This window comes from Drosophila ananassae, chromosome 3R (genome assembly GCF_017639315.1).
Source record: "Drosophila ananassae strain 14024-0371.13 chromosome 3R, ASM1763931v2, whole genome shotgun sequence".
In the NCBI taxonomy this organism is placed as follows: domain Eukaryota; kingdom Metazoa; phylum Arthropoda; class Insecta; order Diptera; family Drosophilidae; genus Drosophila; species Drosophila ananassae.
In genome coordinates, this window is record NC_057930.1 from 11272159 (window position 1) to 11289768 (window position 17610).

Sequence of the window (17610 nt, forward strand, 5' to 3'; positions counted from 1 at the left end):
ATGCATAATATTTTGTATTAAAAAATCTATTTAATAAGCAGGTGAGGGCATGGGCTCTCCGGCCAATCCTTTTAGGATATTTTGGACTGCCAAACTGGCGGCATCTACGCGGGTTCTTTTTGTGGCATAGCCTACATGAGGAGTGACGACTGTAATGCAAAAAAATATATTATTGAAGTACTTCTGATAATGGTTACTTGAGAGATACAAGATAAAGATGTCAAGAGGTGTGAAATGAGTGAGTTTCTTTTTAAGAGTTTGCTGACAACTAAACTAAAGTGTCAAATATTACCAAACATAAATCACAAATTAATTTATTATACTGACCAACATTATCCAAAGCTAGGAGCTTATCATTGGAACGCAAGGGCTCTGGGACCATGACATCCAAGCCAGCGGCAAAAATGCGATTAGATTTCAAGGCCTCATAGAGGTCATCCTGGTTGACAATTTCTAATTTAAAACATACCTTTTTAGTGTCTGTAAAATAGTGTTAAATTAAAAACTTACTGCCCCTGCCAATGTTAACCAGGACGGACGTGGTCTTCATTTTATTAAAGGCTGTGGCATTAAAGAGTCCTTCAGTTTCTGGAGTCAGGGGAGAGGCTATAACCACAAAGTCACTTTCCGCCAGGAGAGTATTAAAGTCCACTTTCGTGGCATTGAATTTCTTCTCAATATCCTCGCTAACTCTGCTCCTGGTGGTGTAAAGGACACGACCTATCTCAAAGCCGGAGAGACGCTTGGCAATCGCCTGGCCGATTCCTCCAAAGCCATAGAAGCCCACTGTGGAATCCCGGATGTCCTGGCCCAGCATCCAGTTACGGTGATGGGTTTCCCAATTATTGCTTAAAAGGACAACAAATTATAGAAGGATTTTAGGGTTTAATTCAAGCTAGACTCACCTGTCGATTTTCCTTCTGCCCTCCTGGAATCTTCGAGCTGCTGCGATTAGTAATCCCACGGCCAAGTCAGCGACCGCCACAACTAACATGGCAGGAGTGCTTCCCAAGGGGATTCCCCGCTTTTTTAGTTCTGGGACATCCACATTGTTGATGCCCGAGGACATGGTGGACACCACCTTGAACTGAGGTCCTGCGGCATCTAGAACTTCGGCATTTAGCAGATCCCGACCACCCCAAATGGCAGCATGAACTCCCTTGATCTTCTCCAGAATCTCTGCCCTATTTTTGGGGTAATCATTCACAATTCGAATGACCTCGCACTTCTCTCTAAGGACCTTCAGTCCCTCCTCAGGAACATCAGTGTGTGCTATCAGCACTTTATATGCCTTGTTTGTGGACATATTTCTAAGGGCTTTAATGATCAAACAAAGAGATTATTTGATGGTCAAAAATATAACAAATCTCGGCAATTATCACGAAACACAGAGCATGCAAAAATATCTCTTTCAATGCAAAAGCTTTGGCTTACTATTCGTAATTCTCTTCATTAGCTTTGAATTTAAGAGAAAAATGTCAAACTATTGTATAACTAGTGTTTGGGTATTATCTGTAGAGACTTCTTCACTGTGGCACGTTTGCCATTCAACTGAACTATCAGCTTTGGGGGAATACTCTTTTGTAGAGGAGCAGATATCTCTAAGCTAAGTATGTTTAAAGCTTTTTTTAATGATAATGTTTAAAAAAACTCCCTATTTATTCTATGATAGAGGAGTATCGGGTATTATATACTCAAATAAATGGTTTTATATTTATATTTAAATATAACAAATTTATTTCTGTAACTTTATTCATTTATCCCTTCATAATTATTTAACAAATTCTCTTTTTAATAGGCAGGTCTCACCATGGGTTTTCCCTCCATGGCATTAATAATATTATTGGCAGCCAGAAGACTCATTTCGGTGGTGGTTTTCCAGGTTTGAGTGCCCATATGAGGAAGAATGACTAAAATATAAATTAAAAATTAAACCTAAAACTTTACATTTAATTAATTAATACATACTACAATTAGGCAGAGTGAGAAGTGGATTATCGGCAGGCAGTGGTTCTGGGGTGGTGACATCCAAACCAGCGGCAAATATCTTTCCAGTGGTCAAGGCATCATACAGATCAGGCTGGTTAACCAGGCCTAAATAAAATTATAGACAATTAAGTAAGAAAAATATTTTTTAAAATAAATATTAAATAATACTCACCACCTCGCGCCACATTGACGAAAACCGAACTCTTTTTCATTAAATCGAAAGCCTTGCCATTGAACTTTTCCCTGGTTTCGTTTGTTAGAGGGGCAGCTACGACCAAGAAGTCGCTTTCCTGCAAAAGTTCCTCAAAGGACACATGCTGAGCTTTGTAGTCGATATCGTTGTCCTTTCGCGTCCTGGTGTGGTAGATAATCTTAGCCACATTCCAGCTCTGTAATCGCTGGGCAATGGCCTGACTAATGCCGCCAAAGCCAAAGAAACCGATCACCGAGTCCCGAATCTCCTGGCCCATCATCCAGTTTATTTGCTCCGTTTTCCATTGGGATCTAGGAAGAGGCATTATTTTGAATATATTTGAGTGACTTGACAACCCTTATCAGAGTAGCTTTTTATGCCAAAAGCTCTTTCTGTGGGAAGCAGCTGTTTTTGAAACTCTTACTTTTCGATTTCTGTGCGTCCGGCATGAAAGTGACGCCCGGCGGAAATCATCAATCCAATTGCCAGATCAGCCACCGAATTCTTCACCACCCCCGGGGTGTGTCCCAGTGGAATTTGTCGCTTTTTGAATTCAGGAATGTCCACAAAATCAATGCCCGATGACATGGTGGTGACACAACGTAACTGCGAGCCGGCAGCATCCAGTATACCGGCATTTAAGGGCTGATAGTGGGCCCAGTAGATGGCATCCACACCGGGAACTTTCTGAAGGATCTCCTCCCTGCTGGGGGGCACACTCTGGCAGATGATGGTCTCTGCTCCACGGGATCTAAGCAGATCCAGAGCCGGTAGAGGTACATTTGGATGGGATATGAGTACTTTGAAGGCACGACGCGACATGGCTTTAGGATTATATATAGGATTTATATTCTACTGCACTATCAGTCAGTTTCAGCGTTAAACTCTTGACTGCTTAGTGGAAAATTTTGCAACCCAAAACAAATCTTAAGCTTTTATCAGTTCTCTCTAAATTTCATAAGCTCTTAAGTTTTAAATACGCTCTTAAGACAGAAACTAATTGCTCTTAAATATGCAATGATATAGGAAGCTTAATTGTATAAGTTTATTATTGTTGTTATAATACTCTTCCATGAAGTCCTTTTGTTTGTTTATGAATTAAATAAGATACATATTCATTTCTATTTCTTATTTATACTCTAAATAAAAATTTTAAAAAATATTTAGTAATTGATTTCCCCCATAATTGTACTTAAATATTAAATATTTTCTTTGCAAACTGAACTGAAAAGTATACTAAGTATCTCCTCTTGTTTTCAAATAATTTCAATATTCAAAACCCAAAGCCAACCATTCTACCCTCTATTAAAATTAAGCACTTTACTTAAGTGGTTTCTATTGTAATTATATTTTTTATTTTCACATTTACAAACATGGCAAGGCCACTGGTGGCCTTTCACACCTGGCTGGTCTGGTTTCCCACACAAATTTCCATTGGAATTTGATTCAGAGTTTCCTAGTAGGCGGGCGACAGCATGGGCTCCCCGGCCAGGCCGCGGAGAACATTGTGGGCGGCAATGGTGGCCATGTCGGCGCGGGTTCGCTTCGTGGCAGATCCAATGTGGGGCAGGATAACTGAAAGGGAACACAAAATCAATTATGTTTAAGGTCAAGGTGGTCACTTAAAATAAACCTTTTAATGGGGTTTTGCCTTTTTTTTATATGTAACCTTCAAAAAACCTTAATAAAATCTCTCAAAATACTTCCAGACTATGTCAACTACCAAGTAGATAAGAGGAAATCACAAAAATTGATAACAAATGCTACCCAAGGTGGGGGCCTCAAAAGCAGGACAGGGTGATATCAATAAACCGAATTTATTTTGATGATTACCCCCCTCCACTACTCACCAGCATTGTCGAGTGTCAGCAGCTTGTCTGTGGGTGACAGCGGTTCCGGATCCGTGACGTCCAGGCCGGCGGCAAAGATTCGGTTGCACTTCAAGGCCTCATAAAGGTCATTCTGGTTGACGATTTCTTTAAAGGACAAGAACCATGAATGATAGAAAAATGTTTGTATAACTGAGGGACTTCCAACTCACTTCCTCTGGCAATGTTGACCAGGACGGCGGTCTCCTTCATCTTGTTGAAGGCGGTGGCATTGAACACTCCCTCTGTATCCTTGGTCAGGGGGGAGGCAATAACAATAAAGTCACTTTCAGCTAGGAGAGTATCAAAGTCGACCTTCTTGGCATTGTACTCCTCCTCAATGTCCTTGGCAACGCGACGGCGGGTGGTGTACAGGACGCGATCGATGTCGAAACCGCCAAGACGCTTGGCAATAGCCTGGCCGATTCCGCCAAAGCCATAGAATCCCACGGTGGAGTCACGAATGTCCTGGCCGAGAAGCCAGTTCAAGTGGTAGTTCTCCCACTGGTCACTAAAAAGGATATTTAATAAATAGAGGGTATAACTCTTTGTCTTAAATGTCAAAAAAATAAAACTTTAATCAAGATTTTAAAACAAAAAGATTAAGTTAATTTCTCGAAGTTTGATTAGATTTGTTTATGGCCTAAATAAAGTTAAAAACTAATAAGTATTAAAAACTCACTTGTCGATCTTCTTGCGTCCCTCGTGGAAACGACGACTGGCGGCAATAACGAGACCCACTGCCAGATCGGCGACAGCCGTGTTGAGAACTGTGGGAGTGTGTCCCAATGGAATCTTTCGCTTCTTCAGCTCCGGCACATCCACATAATCAATGCCAGCGGACATGGTGGAGATGGACTTCAGCTGAGGACCAGCGGCATCCAGAGCCTCGGCATTGAGAGCAGCATGTCCACCCCACAGGACACCATCAACACCACGCAGCTTCTGCAGGAGCTCTGCCCGATCGGTGGGAACACTGTTCACCAGGATCACCTCGCAGTTCTCCTTGAGCAGGTCAATGCCCTCCTGTGGCACCTCGGGATGGGTCACCAGGACCTTGAAAGCCTTACCAGTGGACATGGTCTTGTTTTGATTCCTGCGCAAAAGGGAGGCATTACTGCTGCTGGCAATGGCCAATGCCACAATCAGTGGCAACACAACCGATTTCATATTCGAATATTATTTGAGGTGTTGCGATCGAAGTCGAGTTTGGTGAGCAACTGAGCCCAAAGGCGGAATACGAACCCAGCTTTTAAAAGCGACGCAGGCAGAAAGCCACTGCGGCTGCTGCGAGCCGCAATAGTAGCCGATAAACCAATGAACCTGTTCAGCATTCTGATCCGCGCTCAGTCTCTTTTGTCTTTCCTATATAAGTATGTATTTTTTTGTAAATGTTCTTAAACCTTTCAGTATCAGTCAGATTCTCTTCTACAGTGTATAAGACGCACAACTGGTTTGGGAAGTTTTATATTTTTAGAGGCGTGGTAAAATAAAGGGGATTATTTTAAATTGAAGCCAGAATTTTGGGGTATTTTTAAAAATTGTAAGTATTGAAGTATTAAGTACTCTATTAAATAAAGAATTTATTACATAAACTTTAATAAATAAAATGAAAAGTCCGATTATGTTTACATATTTTGTTTATTATAATTATTTAATTAAATATAAACATATAATGACAGTATTTTCTGAGTATCTATTGATTCTTAAAAGAGAAGAAATTTTGAGGAAAGTAATATTGTTCCAAGTCAACTTCATTAAAACACCACCAAAGTCAAAAGGGTTAAAAGTACAACGTTATGGCTGCTCAACACTATCTCCCCACTTGAGACCCCCATAGATTTATTGCGAAATTCCAAAACACAGAAACCTTCTAGATATGTTCACATCTAATCACTGGCCCACGACAACGAATTCCATCAAGTTTTGACAATTTGATGCTTTTTGGCAACACTTTTTTAGGAGGAAAGTGGAAAAAACCCACGAAAATCTGATATTAATTACAATTCATGTTCAATGTCATAAAAATAACTATCTCTCACTGAAAGTCTCTTAAATTTTGGGGGGGTTTACAAAAGCACAAATCGGAAGAGAAAAACTATACTAATTAATCGCATTACTAGTATTCTTTTTATTAAACTAATTTATTCTCTGCCACCAAACTCGCGCGGAGAATAAACCGAACTGAATGTTTTTAGGAGACCCCATGGGGGGAAAGCTTTTTTTGCAAGTACTCGCGTTCTGTAATCTTTCTAAATTTTCTCTTTTTTTCTCTTACCGTAAAATTAGAAATTAGAATACTATACTGCTCTGAGCTTGCCGCACGACTGAATGATCGTGGCCAGAAGCTAAACCTTTATATAGAGTCCCAATCATATCGCAAAATTATCAGATTCTAAAAAAGGGGTAAAAAAATGGGAGTAGAGTAAAAAAATTAATAAAAAGTTAAATAATAAACTAAACTAAATTAAAATATATTTTTAAAAATTTGTTAAATGTTTATGCTGTATTTTTTTTTATATTTTCCAGCATGATGAAACACTATTGTAGATTAATCCAGAAAGTCATTAAAAGTCATTATGATCTATAATAATAAATATAAATAAATAATGGAATATTCAATATATTTATTAACAAATAAAATAAGTAAAAATAATATTCGTTTTTTCTTTAATATTTTTAACAAATATATAAAAGAGTTAAATATTTATTAATATTCAGGTGCTATCACTCTCACGATCAGTGACTTTTTGATTAAACCTTATACCTGTGATTTCCCCTCTCTATCTTTCGGTGCACACTCTCTTCTGCCATCTCTTTCTTGGGGCCCTGCATCGTCGTTCTCTTTCTAGCTGCTTATCTCGCATTGTGTCATCGCTTCTTATCGCTTCGAGTGAAACGTACCTACATACAAGTATACAAAACGAATAACCATCGAAACTCTTCGGGGGAGTGAGCAGTTGGGAAACATGCGCGCCTGCTCGAAATACCAGTTGGGGACTTTTCCCATATGAGCGGTGTGCGCGTTCGCAGGCCAATTTCCAATTGGAATGGGCACCACCGCCACCGCTGACGTTGCGGTGGAGCCACTGGAGCCAGTGGAGCCGGCGGTTGGAACGCTGTGGAACCTACGCCCATTACTATTTCGTAGTTCCGTACATAATGCCGTTTTTTTGTGAGCGGATCTGCTCAAATTTTGTCCGCAAAGCAGCAGGCGCTCAGAGATGGCCAACAACACATGCAGACGCCGCAGGCCCTCGCCACACAGTTGGGTTTGGCCCTCTTGCTTGCCGGTCTCTCCACCTCCTTTTTTTTGTGGTATCTTTTGTTGGCTTTGTGTGAAAGCGGCAGCAAGAATCATTGGCGTTGGTGTTTGCGACGCCATCAGTGTTGATCATTTGGAGCATTTGCGGCATACAATTAATTACAAAATATTATATTTTTTTATTGAAAAAATGTGTTTCTATTTCTGACAGGTTCTTTTAAATGCCTTTGCTTTTTAATATAAAAAATATTCTTTCATATTTCCTTATATTGTATAATGAACATTTCCTACTTCCTAGAAAGTGAAATTATCCCTAAAAGCAGGCAACAGAAAACTTATTTAGAAGAGAAAAGTTCCTTGGCCTCTTTAATTAACCTTTACCGTTAAGGCTTAAACGTCTCTATATTAGATTTCATTCTTAAAATTTCCCTTTAAGGGATATAAAGTATTTCAAATGAATAACTGGTCATAATATCGGTTTAAGAGTCATATTAAGTTTGTTACTCATACGCAGAGTTGCCATAGTCAAGATTGTTCATAAACTAAGTGTTACGAGGCGTACGATGTAGCCACGAAGTAACGGGCCAATTTGAATTTGTCGGTGTTGTATAATATAATTTGAATGCAGTCATGCCCAACACTAAATAGGAAAATAGTGTAAGAAAAGTTTCAAATGCCATTAGTAAATGTAAAGAGCGGCAAACCACAAGTGTAAGCAAGAAAAGCTTCTATTTTATAATTTTCTACATTTATAATTTTGAAATTTAAATAAAGATTTCAGCGTTTCGTTCATAAAAGTCGGCTTGATTTACGTGGAAGGCTCTAGGGACCTGGGAGTGTCCCAACATTCTGAAATACTTTGCCATCCGGAAAACCACGCTGCAAGAGTGCACGGCTTCTGGAAAGCATTCCTTTACCAAGGGTGTGAAAGGAGTGAGGACGTAGTATACAGGACTATTTGAAGCAAGATCTGTTGACGCATTACCAGCCAGTGAAGAGTGGCGTCAAATTTCTGAAATGGATGATGAAATTAGAAACGAGTCTGGCGATTTAAATATTGGAGTTGAAGACGGTTCATGGAGAAGCTCTGGGTGTAGTCTCACTGGACCGTTCGCAGGATTCGACAATGGAACATTGTCAGGACAAACAGTGACAAACTCAGGTCAGTTCGTGTCGCTTGAAGGTACAAGCACGCCAATAAGCACGAACCCAACAAATAACGTTGTGTCTCAACCACATGGTGAAATAGCTACACAGATGTTCGAGCATCATACGAACACGGGTATAGCTCGAAATGTTCATTGGGTAACAGCTCCTAATATGCAGGAGCTCTACCCTACGACTCTACCCTATTGAGTGAACTGGTTGCTAAGCTGTCCAGTGATCTAAAGCTGGATTGGGGCAGACATCGTTTAGCAGCAGGTGGGGGCAATCTAGTTACCTTCGACAATTGGCTCTTTGGCGTAGCAATGTGTGCTACAATGGTGACGCCGTACGATTACCAAACAACGGAAAAAGATAAAGGAAGCAGACATATTAAGGAGCGCTTGCTAGTGCACAATATAGCGGAAGGTTCGAGCAAGGACAAGCAGAAAATTGAAGATCCAACAAAATCATTGTGCCCGGTATGTGACGGCGAGCACGATCTGTCTGAATGTGAAGGATTTTTGAGTATGACAATCAGGACTAGACTTGAAGTCATTAAGGCTAAACGACTATGTTTCTGCTGTTTTGGAAACCATACTGCTCGAAACTGCAGAGTGAAGAAGCCGTGTAATTTTGATGGATGTAAATTACTACACAATGAGCTTCTGCACTTCTGCCCTACGATAAAGTTCGACGTCGATTGGATTTTAATATTTCCAGCTAAATGTTCATTTTGCAAAATTTCACCACTGCCACCAAGAGTAGCAACTTGTGCTAACATTGCAATTTACACCACTACTGACTCTGTTGCTTTGTGTTTGGAGCTTAGGGCGCAAGAATTTTGGCTTTGTCGCACCATAAGTGCTGGCTCCACCGCCATTCAACCCCAACACCCACACTCCCCATCTCACTCTATCGCCCGGCAGACACTGCACTTAGTGTAATTGAAAAGGAAACGAGACACCAACAACAACAAGAACAACAACAAAGCATTTTCAGCTCATGGAGCGAGGGTGGATTTTTTTGTTGTCGTGTCGCTGCGTCGTGTGTTTATTTTCTTTTTTATTCTTCTTCTTTTTCTGTGTTCGGCTTTGTTCTTTTGTTTCGTGGTGATTTTCTTGCCGCCAGCCCCAGCAGCAGCTCCAGCTACAGAATCGGCGTCGCATATTGGGCGTCTTTGTGGCTTTCATGCTTTCCTGTTACCAAAACACGATGCGTCATTTTGACTGACGTAACCGGGAGACAGCTGTCTATCAGATGCGACCGTCGGCGATGGAGCTCGGTGGAGTCGCGTAGCTTCGTTGTGGTCGTCGGTGGGGCATTGTCATTTACCGTTACATCCGCTGCCGCCGGCATTACCAGCGCTGACTGCGGTTTGGCAAACAAGCAATCAGAAATCGTTGAAAGTAGACAAGCGAAAAAAAAAATGGGTGAAAAAGAAAGCGGGACAGACAATAACGGTGAAAATGTACATATACACGTACATAACTACAATGGTGTGGTGGCAGACAACGCTCTTGATCTCGCTGCTGCAGCATCAGCTTAACCCTAACCAGTCAACTTTTGTTAAAATTTTAATAAATTTTTATTTTTTCAAGAACAAAATATGTAATACATTTTAATTAAAATTAAATCAAAAGATAAACAAATAATTTCAACTGTCTTATTCCAGCTGAAAACTCGACGGGTTAAGGTCAAATGTCAAGGGCAAGTTGCTGGCATCTAAGCAGCATCCAACACTCAACATCCCACACACACAAAACATTTGCAACCTCCTTGCAGTGCCTTCTGCTAGCTTCATATTTGGCGACATGGCAGCGGGAATCACAAATGGCGGCCGAGCGACAAAGCTGCAAAGCGTCGCACTCCGCGCAGGCGCCTTCACTCCACCCAACTTCACACGACTAATGAAAAATGTAGCTGTGGGGGAGCCCCGTCTGGGACAGGGGAAGTACAAAGCAAAAAAAAGGTGGCCAAGCGTCGCCGATTTTTATGGTGTAGGCTCCCTAAAATCGACGCGCAACATTGAGGCAGGTCCCTCTACGCGATACGAGGGAACAGGCGAACAGAGCTCCAAGGCAGCAGAAAAGTCGCCACAAGAAGAGAGTGGCCCCAAAACGAGTGAACGAAAGCGCCATGTGTGTTAGTGTGCGAGAGTGTGAGTGTGCGGGAGAGCCCCCAAGTCTCTGGCGGGTGCCTACACTGTGTTGAGCCACACTAGCGTGAGAGCGGGAGCGTAAGTTGGCAAGAGAGGGAGCTCAGGTGAGCCCCAACGGAAAAGTGAGGGGAATGAGAAGAGTCAGAGAGCGTGGGAGTTGATGCGCACATGCATTTGAGTTATGCATACATATTTATGTATGTATTTAAGTGCATATGTAGAGGGGCCCTACATGTTTGCACACCCTTTAATAGTTGCAGGGGGGTAGATTCGTCAATATTTGTTTTTGTTTATAAATCTGCTAATTTTTTATTTAAATTATAAAAAATAAAAATGACACTGGAAATTTATTTTTTCTAGTTTGTAAAAATATTACTTATACGACCCGTATAGCAAAACATTTTTATTCTATAAAGATTTTGAATTTTTCTTTAGATATTATATTAAACTATATAATATTTTTTTATCTATATACCCATGAAATTTCTGTTTTTACAGATAATTATAACTTTTAGGTCTTTGAGGCCAAGCCCACCCTGCGTATGAGTAATAAAAGAAATTAGTACTTCTTAACTAATTTTAAGCAGTTGAAATAAATGTTAAATTATTTATAAGGTATAGGTGTAGTCTTTAAAACTTTCGCCAATTGGAGGTACAACTTTCAGCTTAATTTACAGTTGCTACAGTGACGCAGCCTCCCCTACTCCCATGTAAATACAGTTTGTAATGATGTTAACACTGACTGACATCAGGCACGGGTCGTAATTCACATGACTGTTTGCTGTTGCCACCGTTACGTTGCTTACCACATGGGATAATTATGGGAATGTCAGTCAGTGTTTTGTTCACGCTGCATTTGGCGCTTTGGGGGATTGGGAACACGATCGGGGTCACTGGGCGGAAGAGTTGGGTGGCACTTTAAATTCCTTGCAAAGATTTGCAATTAAACTCAACAATAGCTCTCTTTTATTATGCTAGCCATTCTTGGGGTTATAGCTCCAATTTCGTAAAAAGTAAAACCTCTCACAAAAAAAATATTGCAGAAAATCTGGTGTCTGAACTAGCAGAGATCTAACGATAAAAGTGGTATGCTTCAATTTTCATTGGAACGATTGGGGTTGGGATCTACTCCAAACTGCTCCTCCTCCTCCTCATCTTGAAGGTGACGGCGCTCGCTGATCAGGGCCTGTACGTACGGGGAACTGCCATCCAGCATGATGGGTATGGAATTGTGTCCCGATGGAACATTCCGTCCCAGCAACTGGATGAATCGCTCAACAGCCGGCAATATGTCCGCTTCATTCCTAGCTGGGGCATCCTCGGCCTCAGAGTCATCTGCATCACCCTCAACGCCAGCTTCGCTGTTCTGCCTGGGGAACCGAGGCGCCTCTGAACGCCCCATCGAACGTCCAATGCGACGTGCCGCCAAGTAAAGCGAACGCAACTGCCGGAACTCTGTCAGCTCCATGGGATTACAGCCAAGGGAGCGGGCATAATCGGTGGTCAGATTCCTCAGAAGAGATAGTACGGAACGGAAGTTTCGGCGTAGTCTACGGCGGGTCTCCACATTGCTTGGATCCATAAAGCTGCGATCGTGTCTGATGCGACGCAGGTTGAGGCTCAACAACTCGCGGATGTACTCCTCCACATAAATAGCTCCTTCACGGACAGCAGTTGAATTGAAGAAGAGGGAATTACCCGGATAAAAGGAGACAGCCGGAGGGGGAGGTGGCAAGGTCGAGAATAGAACAACTCTGCTAAGGTTCACAAAAGTGGAGTAGACTCCGCGGCGGGAACTGCGGCCATCAGAGGAAGAGCTACTTCCGGCATCCGAGCTAGTACACAATGGACTGGCTGTGTAGGTGGGGCCAGGGATGTTGTCACGGGCTGAAAGAAAGCGGGAAATGCCGTATTCCAAGGCGGCAACCTGGGCATAATCAAAAAGGCTATCAGCCTGTTTCGAGTCCTCGTCCAGACGACGTGGTTGCACAACAGCCACTGGCCTTACATTGTTCGGCTAAAAAAAAATTAAATAAAAATTATTGAAATTAAATTCTTGAACCTTACCTCGTCAGTATTGGTGGCGACATCGCTAGTCTTGGGAGTCAGTTCTGCTGCTGTATCTTCCTCAGTTTCCTGGACGACATTCGAGGAATCATCTTCGGGGACCACAACCTCCATGGCATCTTTTATCTCACCCGAATCGGACTCCATTGTTCTTCTTTCCTCTTTGATGCCTATTTACTGCTTTGTATTACTAAAGATTTCGGAAACTTAGAAATTTTTAATTCTTACAGAAAATTGCAAAATAAAAAAAAGGCGTTATGAAAAAAAACCAAAACAAATATAACCAAAAACGAAAAAAAATAAGTTGTGAGTTAAATTATGGAGATTACTCTTATAGACCGTACGACACACTGTACTGAACTGTTCTACGAAAATCCAACCCAAATCCACACAAACTGGAACTTCAGAGCCTACTTTTTATATATTTTTTTTTTAAATTTTCATAAAGTCCAGTATTGTATCATGACTTACTTTACATTTCAGTGACAGATTTCAGATAGCACTCGACACAATTATACGAAATATTAGAAACATAAAACATGGAAGACGATTATTCGTTTCATAATTTCTTTTCCACCAGGGATGACTTCTTTTTCGACGACGATGACAAAGATGATGAACCAGAGGAGGTGGAGGTCACAAAGTACACCTATAAAGATTACATGAAGAAGATTATGGGCCTGTTTCCATTGCCAGAGAAGCCAGTGCATATGTGTCATGATGCGTTTATCAAAAAATTACTGGCTCCATTTGGCCTGCAGAAACTGGACCGTGACCGTAAGCTCAATTACGAGCAAACAGATCCTTTTGAATTTACCTTTGAGAGTGCGAACGAGGACTTTCTGGCCAATCTATATGCCACGAACTACAAGGCTCGGGCCACTATGTATATGGCCAGGGCCACTTTCTTGGCCAGACAATCCACTGATCAGCGTAGTAGGTCAGTTCTTAGCGTGGATCAGCGGAAATCGGCCTTCAAAACGGCTCAAATGTTCAAGACCCGGTTCCGTAATTTGATATCAGATTTCCGTAATGTTTGCGTCATTTATCAGCTGGTCCAGCTCCAGGAAATCCTGAATGTAATGAGGGAGCATCCCCCCGAAGGAACTGATCCAAATAACACAATTTTCGTGTGGTGTTACAAGGAAAATTTGAAGCGATTCCAGGAACAAAGTGCCACAGTATATATAGATATTTTAGAGGAAAATAAGTCACAGACCACACTGGATGATCTTAAGTTTTATGTCGACCTAACTGAGATAATTCGTCTGGTACGAATACTGCACCGGGATGTGGTCAAGGAAAAGGATCTATGTGCCGTCCATGGTTTTATGGAGCATCTTACGTAGGGGTTTTTTCATATTCAATATTTTTAACGTATTTAATATTTTAATTTCAGAGACACTACCATGGATATTGATAAGATAATTGGTTTGCCATATGAGACTGTAATGGCGGAACATGATGCTTTGGTTGAGGAAAATCAGAATAAACAAGGAAAGTTTCAAAATCCAGGTTTGAAGGCCAAGCAGCTGGCCTTAAAAAAAGAGCGTTTTCAAAGCGATTGTGAGTATTTGATTTCTTATAATTGTAATTTTAATTTTTATTAAAATAAAAATAAATTTTAAGACATCATGCCTGTGGAAACTCGATATAGAATAAATTGGACGTACGACAAGAAGGAACAATTTCAGTTCAAAGATGACTTACATTGTAAGGTTAGTACTTTTTAATGGTTTATGTATATTTTTTCATTTAATAGTATCTATAATCCAATATAGGTTTACACCGATGAGTTGCAAAGATTGGCCGATTTAACCGAAAAGGATATGAGAGTGCGTCAGAGTGTCACTTATGAATACCTCTACCTGATCGAGTTCTATAAGAAGCGCATCAATCAGGTCCAACAGGCCTACGACGAGGACATGGAGTCAGCAGAGAATATGGTGCAGACCACACGCAATCGCGTCAACAAATGCAAGGAGGACCTCAAACTGGCCATTGATAAGGTGGAGATGTTTAGGCGAAAAACCAAAGAGGTGCGCGATAAGATAGCTGAAGAAAAGGAGGCAGAGAGGGCTCGATTGTCAGCGGTACGTAGTATTACATAATTATAATTATTATTAAGTTGAAGACATCCTTTTCACAGGCTCGTCCATCCAAAAGACCATCTCAGCAAGTCCAAGTCAAGGAGAAGGGCAAAAAGAAGAAAAAGAAGTGAAAGATTCATACTTTTTAAGTACTTTGATATCTTTTTACTCACGATTCATAAAATTTTTAAATTTTTGAAGTGATCCTTTAAGGACTAAAGGCAAGTGTGAATCAAATATGAATCACTAAAACTGTCTTTTAAAAAGACTATTTGGATAATAAGCAAATACATGTGTTAATAATGAGAAATAAAGAAGTTTATCTTAACTAAAATATTATTTTTAATTATTTGAATTTATTAAACACATATATAATATTATTGCATACTTTTGGGATAGGCAAAATGGCCTTGTAAAAATTGTCAGAATAATTTAAACCACAACACACACAACCCCCTTACACGTAACACTAAAACAACACAACAAAAAAAACATCACATATCCTGCAGGATACAAATAAAATCCATAAAAAGTTAATAAAAAACACGTACCACAAGATAAAAAATACACAAAATATGAGTATAAGTGTGAAGACACTCATGAATGACATTATGGAACTGTTTCCGTTGCCAAGTAAACCTCCGGAATATTGCCACGATGAATTCCTCAAGAAAATACTACCAAAAAGTACTCCAATCCAGGTGAAAAAAGTCGGTGTTACGACAGAGACACCTATAACAAATAATAACGTGGAATATATTGATGATTTTGATGCGAAGCTGTACAGAGTTGACTATGCAGCTCGTGCCACAGTGTATATGAGTCGAATGTCTACTGTCCACAAGTCGAGTCTTTCCCTGCGACAGCGAGACTCAATATTAATAACAACAGAAATGTTTAAAACTCGTTTCGCGAATCTAATTTCCGACTTTAGCAGCGTGTGCATAATAGTTCAGTTGTTGCAACTAAAGGAGTTTCTGCGTGTAATGCAGGACCTGCCGCCGGAGGGTACCGATCCCAATAAGACAATTTTTGGTTGGTGCTACAAGGAGAAATTAAAGCGATTCGAGGAGGAAAGTAGTGCCGTGATTATTGATATTATGGAGAACAATAAATCAGAAAATACTTTAGACGAACTCAAATTCTACGTAGACTTGGGAGAACTTATACGATTGGTAGAGGTCCTAATTAAGGATGTCTCTTCAGATTCAGAATATAATCAGCTGGCTAAATTTAATAATGCAATCTCGTAAGCAAAATTGTGCCTTGTGATTATAATTGTATAATATTTATGTTGATAGAAACACTACAATGGATATCGACAAGATTATCGCATTGCCCTATGAAACCCAAATGGCTGTCTACAAAGAATTGTTTGAGGAGAGCCGCAAAAAGAATCGGAGGTTCCACAATGAACATTTGGCGAGAAAGCAGCTTAAACTCAGTAAAATCGAATCCGAACTCTATAGTAAGTAATACCCCATAAAAAATAGAATACAATTTAATGAAGATTGCTTTCTATCTAGACCTGAGTCCCATAGCCACACGATATAAAATAAATTGGGTTTACGATAGAGCAGAACAAGCTCAATTCTATTGCGATCAGCGTTGCAAGGTAGGTTCTAAACTTTAAACCTTAATAATATTTAAAATATTAATATTTTAGAACTACCAAGACAAGCTTGAAAAAATCAGAGATTTGAGGAGTAAGGATATGTCCGTTTGGGATAGTGTATATGGCAAATATCGGACCCTGATTGAATCTTATAAACAACAAATCCTTTCGGTTCAGCAGGAGTTTGAAAATGATATGGAAACGGCAGAGAATATGGTACAAATCACTCGCAATCGAGTTAACAAGTGCAAGGACGATCTTAGCCATGCCCAGGAAACTGTTAAAATGTTTAAGAGAAGAGTTCAAGAGGTCCTCGACAAAATAGCTGAGCAAAAAGAGCTGGAACGTGTAAGTAACTTACAAGATACCAGACATAACTTACAAGATACAAGAATTTAAACAATTTTAGATCGCCGCCGAGAAATTAGAAGCCAAAATTGTCAATAAGTCGGATAAGAAAAGGAAAAACAAGAAAGGATGAAATCAATATTCGTATCGATTTTAAAACGATTTCATACCTTTTTACTCAAAAATATGTGTATGAATTCGCAATGCTTGATAAACGAAAATAAATAATTAAAATTGTTATTTTTAAAACTTTTATTGCGGGAATTAGGTTTTAGGGTTTCATAGCAAGGCCTGGTTGATAGTGTTATAACCACAAAAAATTATTACCAATACCAAAATACTCCTCCAATAAATTGAAAAAATAGGAAAACTATAGTATAGAAATAAAATATTTAAAAACAAGTAGCAAGAAAACGAGAGTATATGGTTTCACATTTGCTTTCCCAAGGAAAGCATCTAGAATTTGTTACCATTGCCGGAGAACCTGCCGGATATATATCATAATCAGTTTATTGACCAGCGAACTCCTGGCTTCATTGGCCAAAAGAATATATAAATTCTTACTGTATTCTGGCCCCCACGGATGATAATTTTTGGACGAATATCTATGATGTCTATGAGTATTAAAGTCTGCATGGCTATGTCTATGTCTAATAGACTCTTAACTCAGTGGAAAGTCTGAAAATCAGTTTAAGGATTCTTCTGGGTATACGGCCATTTTTTACAAGATACGTTTGTGTAATTTCATTTCCGATTTTTAGATTCTTTGCGTCATCTTTCAGTTGGTCCAACTGCAGGAGATTCTCATCAAGGTAATGCGAGAATTTCCAACCGAGAATCTTAATCCAAATAATACAATATTCGGATAGTC

The 17610-nt window shown here is 40.1% G+C and overlaps 6 protein-coding genes across 7 annotated transcripts; 2 read left to right on the forward strand and 4 right to left on the reverse strand.

Annotated features, from left to right (window-relative positions):
• Positions 1–10: 10 nt before the first annotated feature.
• LOC6503621 (glyoxylate reductase/hydroxypyruvate reductase) lies at positions 11–1569 on the reverse strand. Its single transcript, XM_001965243.4, has 5 exons — positions 1435–1569; positions 906–1317; positions 511–848; positions 328–453; positions 11–149 (listed from the first exon to the last, which is right to left on the reverse strand). The coding sequence occupies exons 1-5, from the start codon at positions 1451–1453 to the stop codon at positions 31–33; spliced, it is 1014 nt and encodes a 337-aa protein (XP_001965279.2). The 5' UTR covers positions 1454–1569; the 3' UTR covers positions 11–30.
• Positions 1570–1734: 165 nt separating this feature from the next.
• Positions 1735–3095, reverse strand: LOC6503610 (glyoxylate reductase/hydroxypyruvate reductase). The gene is made up of 4 exons (XM_001965244.4): positions 2607–3095; positions 2162–2493; positions 1969–2094; positions 1735–1910 (listed from the first exon to the last, which is right to left on the reverse strand). Exons 1-4 carry the CDS (start codon positions 3002–3004, stop codon positions 1792–1794), a joined length of 975 nt encoding a protein of 324 aa, XP_001965280.1. The 5' UTR covers positions 3005–3095; the 3' UTR covers positions 1735–1791.
• A 411-nt stretch (positions 3096–3506) lies between these two features.
• On the reverse strand, positions 3507–6413 carry LOC6503599 (glyoxylate reductase/hydroxypyruvate reductase). Of its 2 annotated transcripts, none has more exons than XM_014904906.3 (5): positions 6329–6413; positions 4733–5146; positions 4224–4561; positions 4033–4158; positions 3507–3757 (listed from the first exon to the last, which is right to left on the reverse strand). In XM_014904906.3, exons 2-5 carry the CDS (start codon positions 5128–5130, stop codon positions 3639–3641), a joined length of 981 nt encoding a protein of 326 aa, XP_014760392.1. In that variant the 5' UTR covers positions 5131–5146; positions 6329–6413; the 3' UTR covers positions 3507–3638. The 2 variants fall into 2 exon arrangements, with proteins under 2 accessions (XP_014760392.1, XP_001965281.1); XM_001965245.4 differs by lacking the exon at positions 6329–6413 and adding an exon at positions 5296–5415.
• Positions 6414–11562: 5149 nt separating this feature from the next.
• Positions 11563–13050, reverse strand: LOC6503589. Its single transcript, XM_001965246.3, has 2 exons — positions 12687–13050; positions 11563–12636 (listed from the first exon to the last, which is right to left on the reverse strand). Exons 1-2 carry the CDS (start codon positions 12831–12833, stop codon positions 11713–11715), a joined length of 1071 nt encoding a protein of 356 aa, XP_001965282.1. The 5' UTR covers positions 12834–13050; the 3' UTR covers positions 11563–11712.
• Positions 13051–13153: 103 nt separating this feature from the next.
• On the forward strand, positions 13154–15115 carry LOC6506940. Its single transcript, XM_001965247.4, has 5 exons — positions 13154–14031; positions 14086–14252; positions 14316–14404; positions 14468–14779; positions 14836–15115. Exons 1-5 carry the CDS (start codon positions 13226–13228, stop codon positions 14905–14907), a joined length of 1446 nt encoding a protein of 481 aa, XP_001965283.1. The 5' UTR covers positions 13154–13225; the 3' UTR covers positions 14908–15115.
• A 98-nt stretch (positions 15116–15213) lies between these two features.
• LOC6506951 lies at positions 15214–16979 on the forward strand. The gene is made up of 5 exons (XM_001965248.4): positions 15214–16025; positions 16078–16244; positions 16303–16391; positions 16443–16739; positions 16801–16979. Exons 1-5 carry the CDS (start codon positions 15352–15354, stop codon positions 16870–16872), a joined length of 1299 nt encoding a protein of 432 aa, XP_001965284.2. The 5' UTR covers positions 15214–15351; the 3' UTR covers positions 16873–16979.
• The last annotated feature ends 631 nt before the right edge of the window (positions 16980–17610 follow it).

Coding starts and splice junctions, on each gene's coding strand:
- LOC6503621 (XM_001965243.4), bottom strand. Junction 454..510: donor GGTTAACATTGGCAGGGGCA/GTAAGTTTTTAA, acceptor GTTTTAAATTAG/AAATTGTCAACCAGGATGAC. Junction 150..327: donor CCTAGCTTTGGATAATGTTG/GTCAGTATAATA, acceptor TTTGCATTACAG/TCGTCACTCCTCATGTAGGC.
- LOC6503610 (XM_001965244.4), bottom strand. CDS start 3,004: ATGTCGCGTCGTGCCTTCAAAGTACTCATATCCCATCCAAATGTACCT. Junction 2,494..2,606: donor GGACGCACAGAAATCGAAAA/GTAAGAGTTTCA, acceptor GCCTCTTCCTAG/ATCCCAATGGAAAACGGAGC. Junction 2,095..2,161: donor CGTCAATGTGGCGCGAGGTG/GTGAGTATTATT, acceptor AATTTTATTTAG/GCCTGGTTAACCAGCCTGAT.
- LOC6503599 (XM_001965245.4), bottom strand. CDS start 5,384: ATGCTGAACAGGTTCATTGGTTTATCGGCTACTATTGCGGCTCGCAGC. Junction 5,147..5,295: donor GCGTCGCTTTTAAAAGCTGG/GTTCGTATTCCG, acceptor CCTTTTGCGCAG/GAATCAAAACAAGACCATGT. Junction 4,159..4,223: donor GGTCAACATTGCCAGAGGAA/GTGAGTTGGAAG, acceptor TGTCCTTTAAAG/AAATCGTCAACCAGAATGAC.
- LOC6503589 (XM_001965246.3), bottom strand. CDS start 12,833: ATGGAGTCCGATTCGGGTGAGATAAAAGATGCCATGGAGGTTGTGGTC. Junction 12,637..12,686: donor TCGCCACCAATACTGACGAG/GTAAGGTTCAAG, acceptor ATTTTTTTTTAG/CCGAACAATGTAAGGCCAGT.
- LOC6506940 (XM_001965247.4), top strand. CDS start 13,226: ATGGAAGACGATTATTCGTTTCATAATTTCTTTTCCACCAGGGATGAC. Junction 14,032..14,085: donor GGTTTTATGGAGCATCTTAC/GTAGGGGTTTTT, acceptor TTTTAATTTCAG/AGACACTACCATGGATATTG. Junction 14,780..14,835: donor AGAGGGCTCGATTGTCAGCG/GTACGTAGTATT, acceptor TCCTTTTCACAG/GCTCGTCCATCCAAAAGACC.
- LOC6506951 (XM_001965248.4), top strand. CDS start 15,352: ATGAGTATAAGTGTGAAGACACTCATGAATGACATTATGGAACTGTTT. Junction 16,245..16,302: donor AATCGAATCCGAACTCTATA/GTAAGTAATACC, acceptor CTTTCTATCTAG/ACCTGAGTCCCATAGCCACA. Junction 16,740..16,800: donor AGCAAAAAGAGCTGGAACGT/GTAAGTAACTTA, acceptor AAACAATTTTAG/ATCGCCGCCGAGAAATTAGA.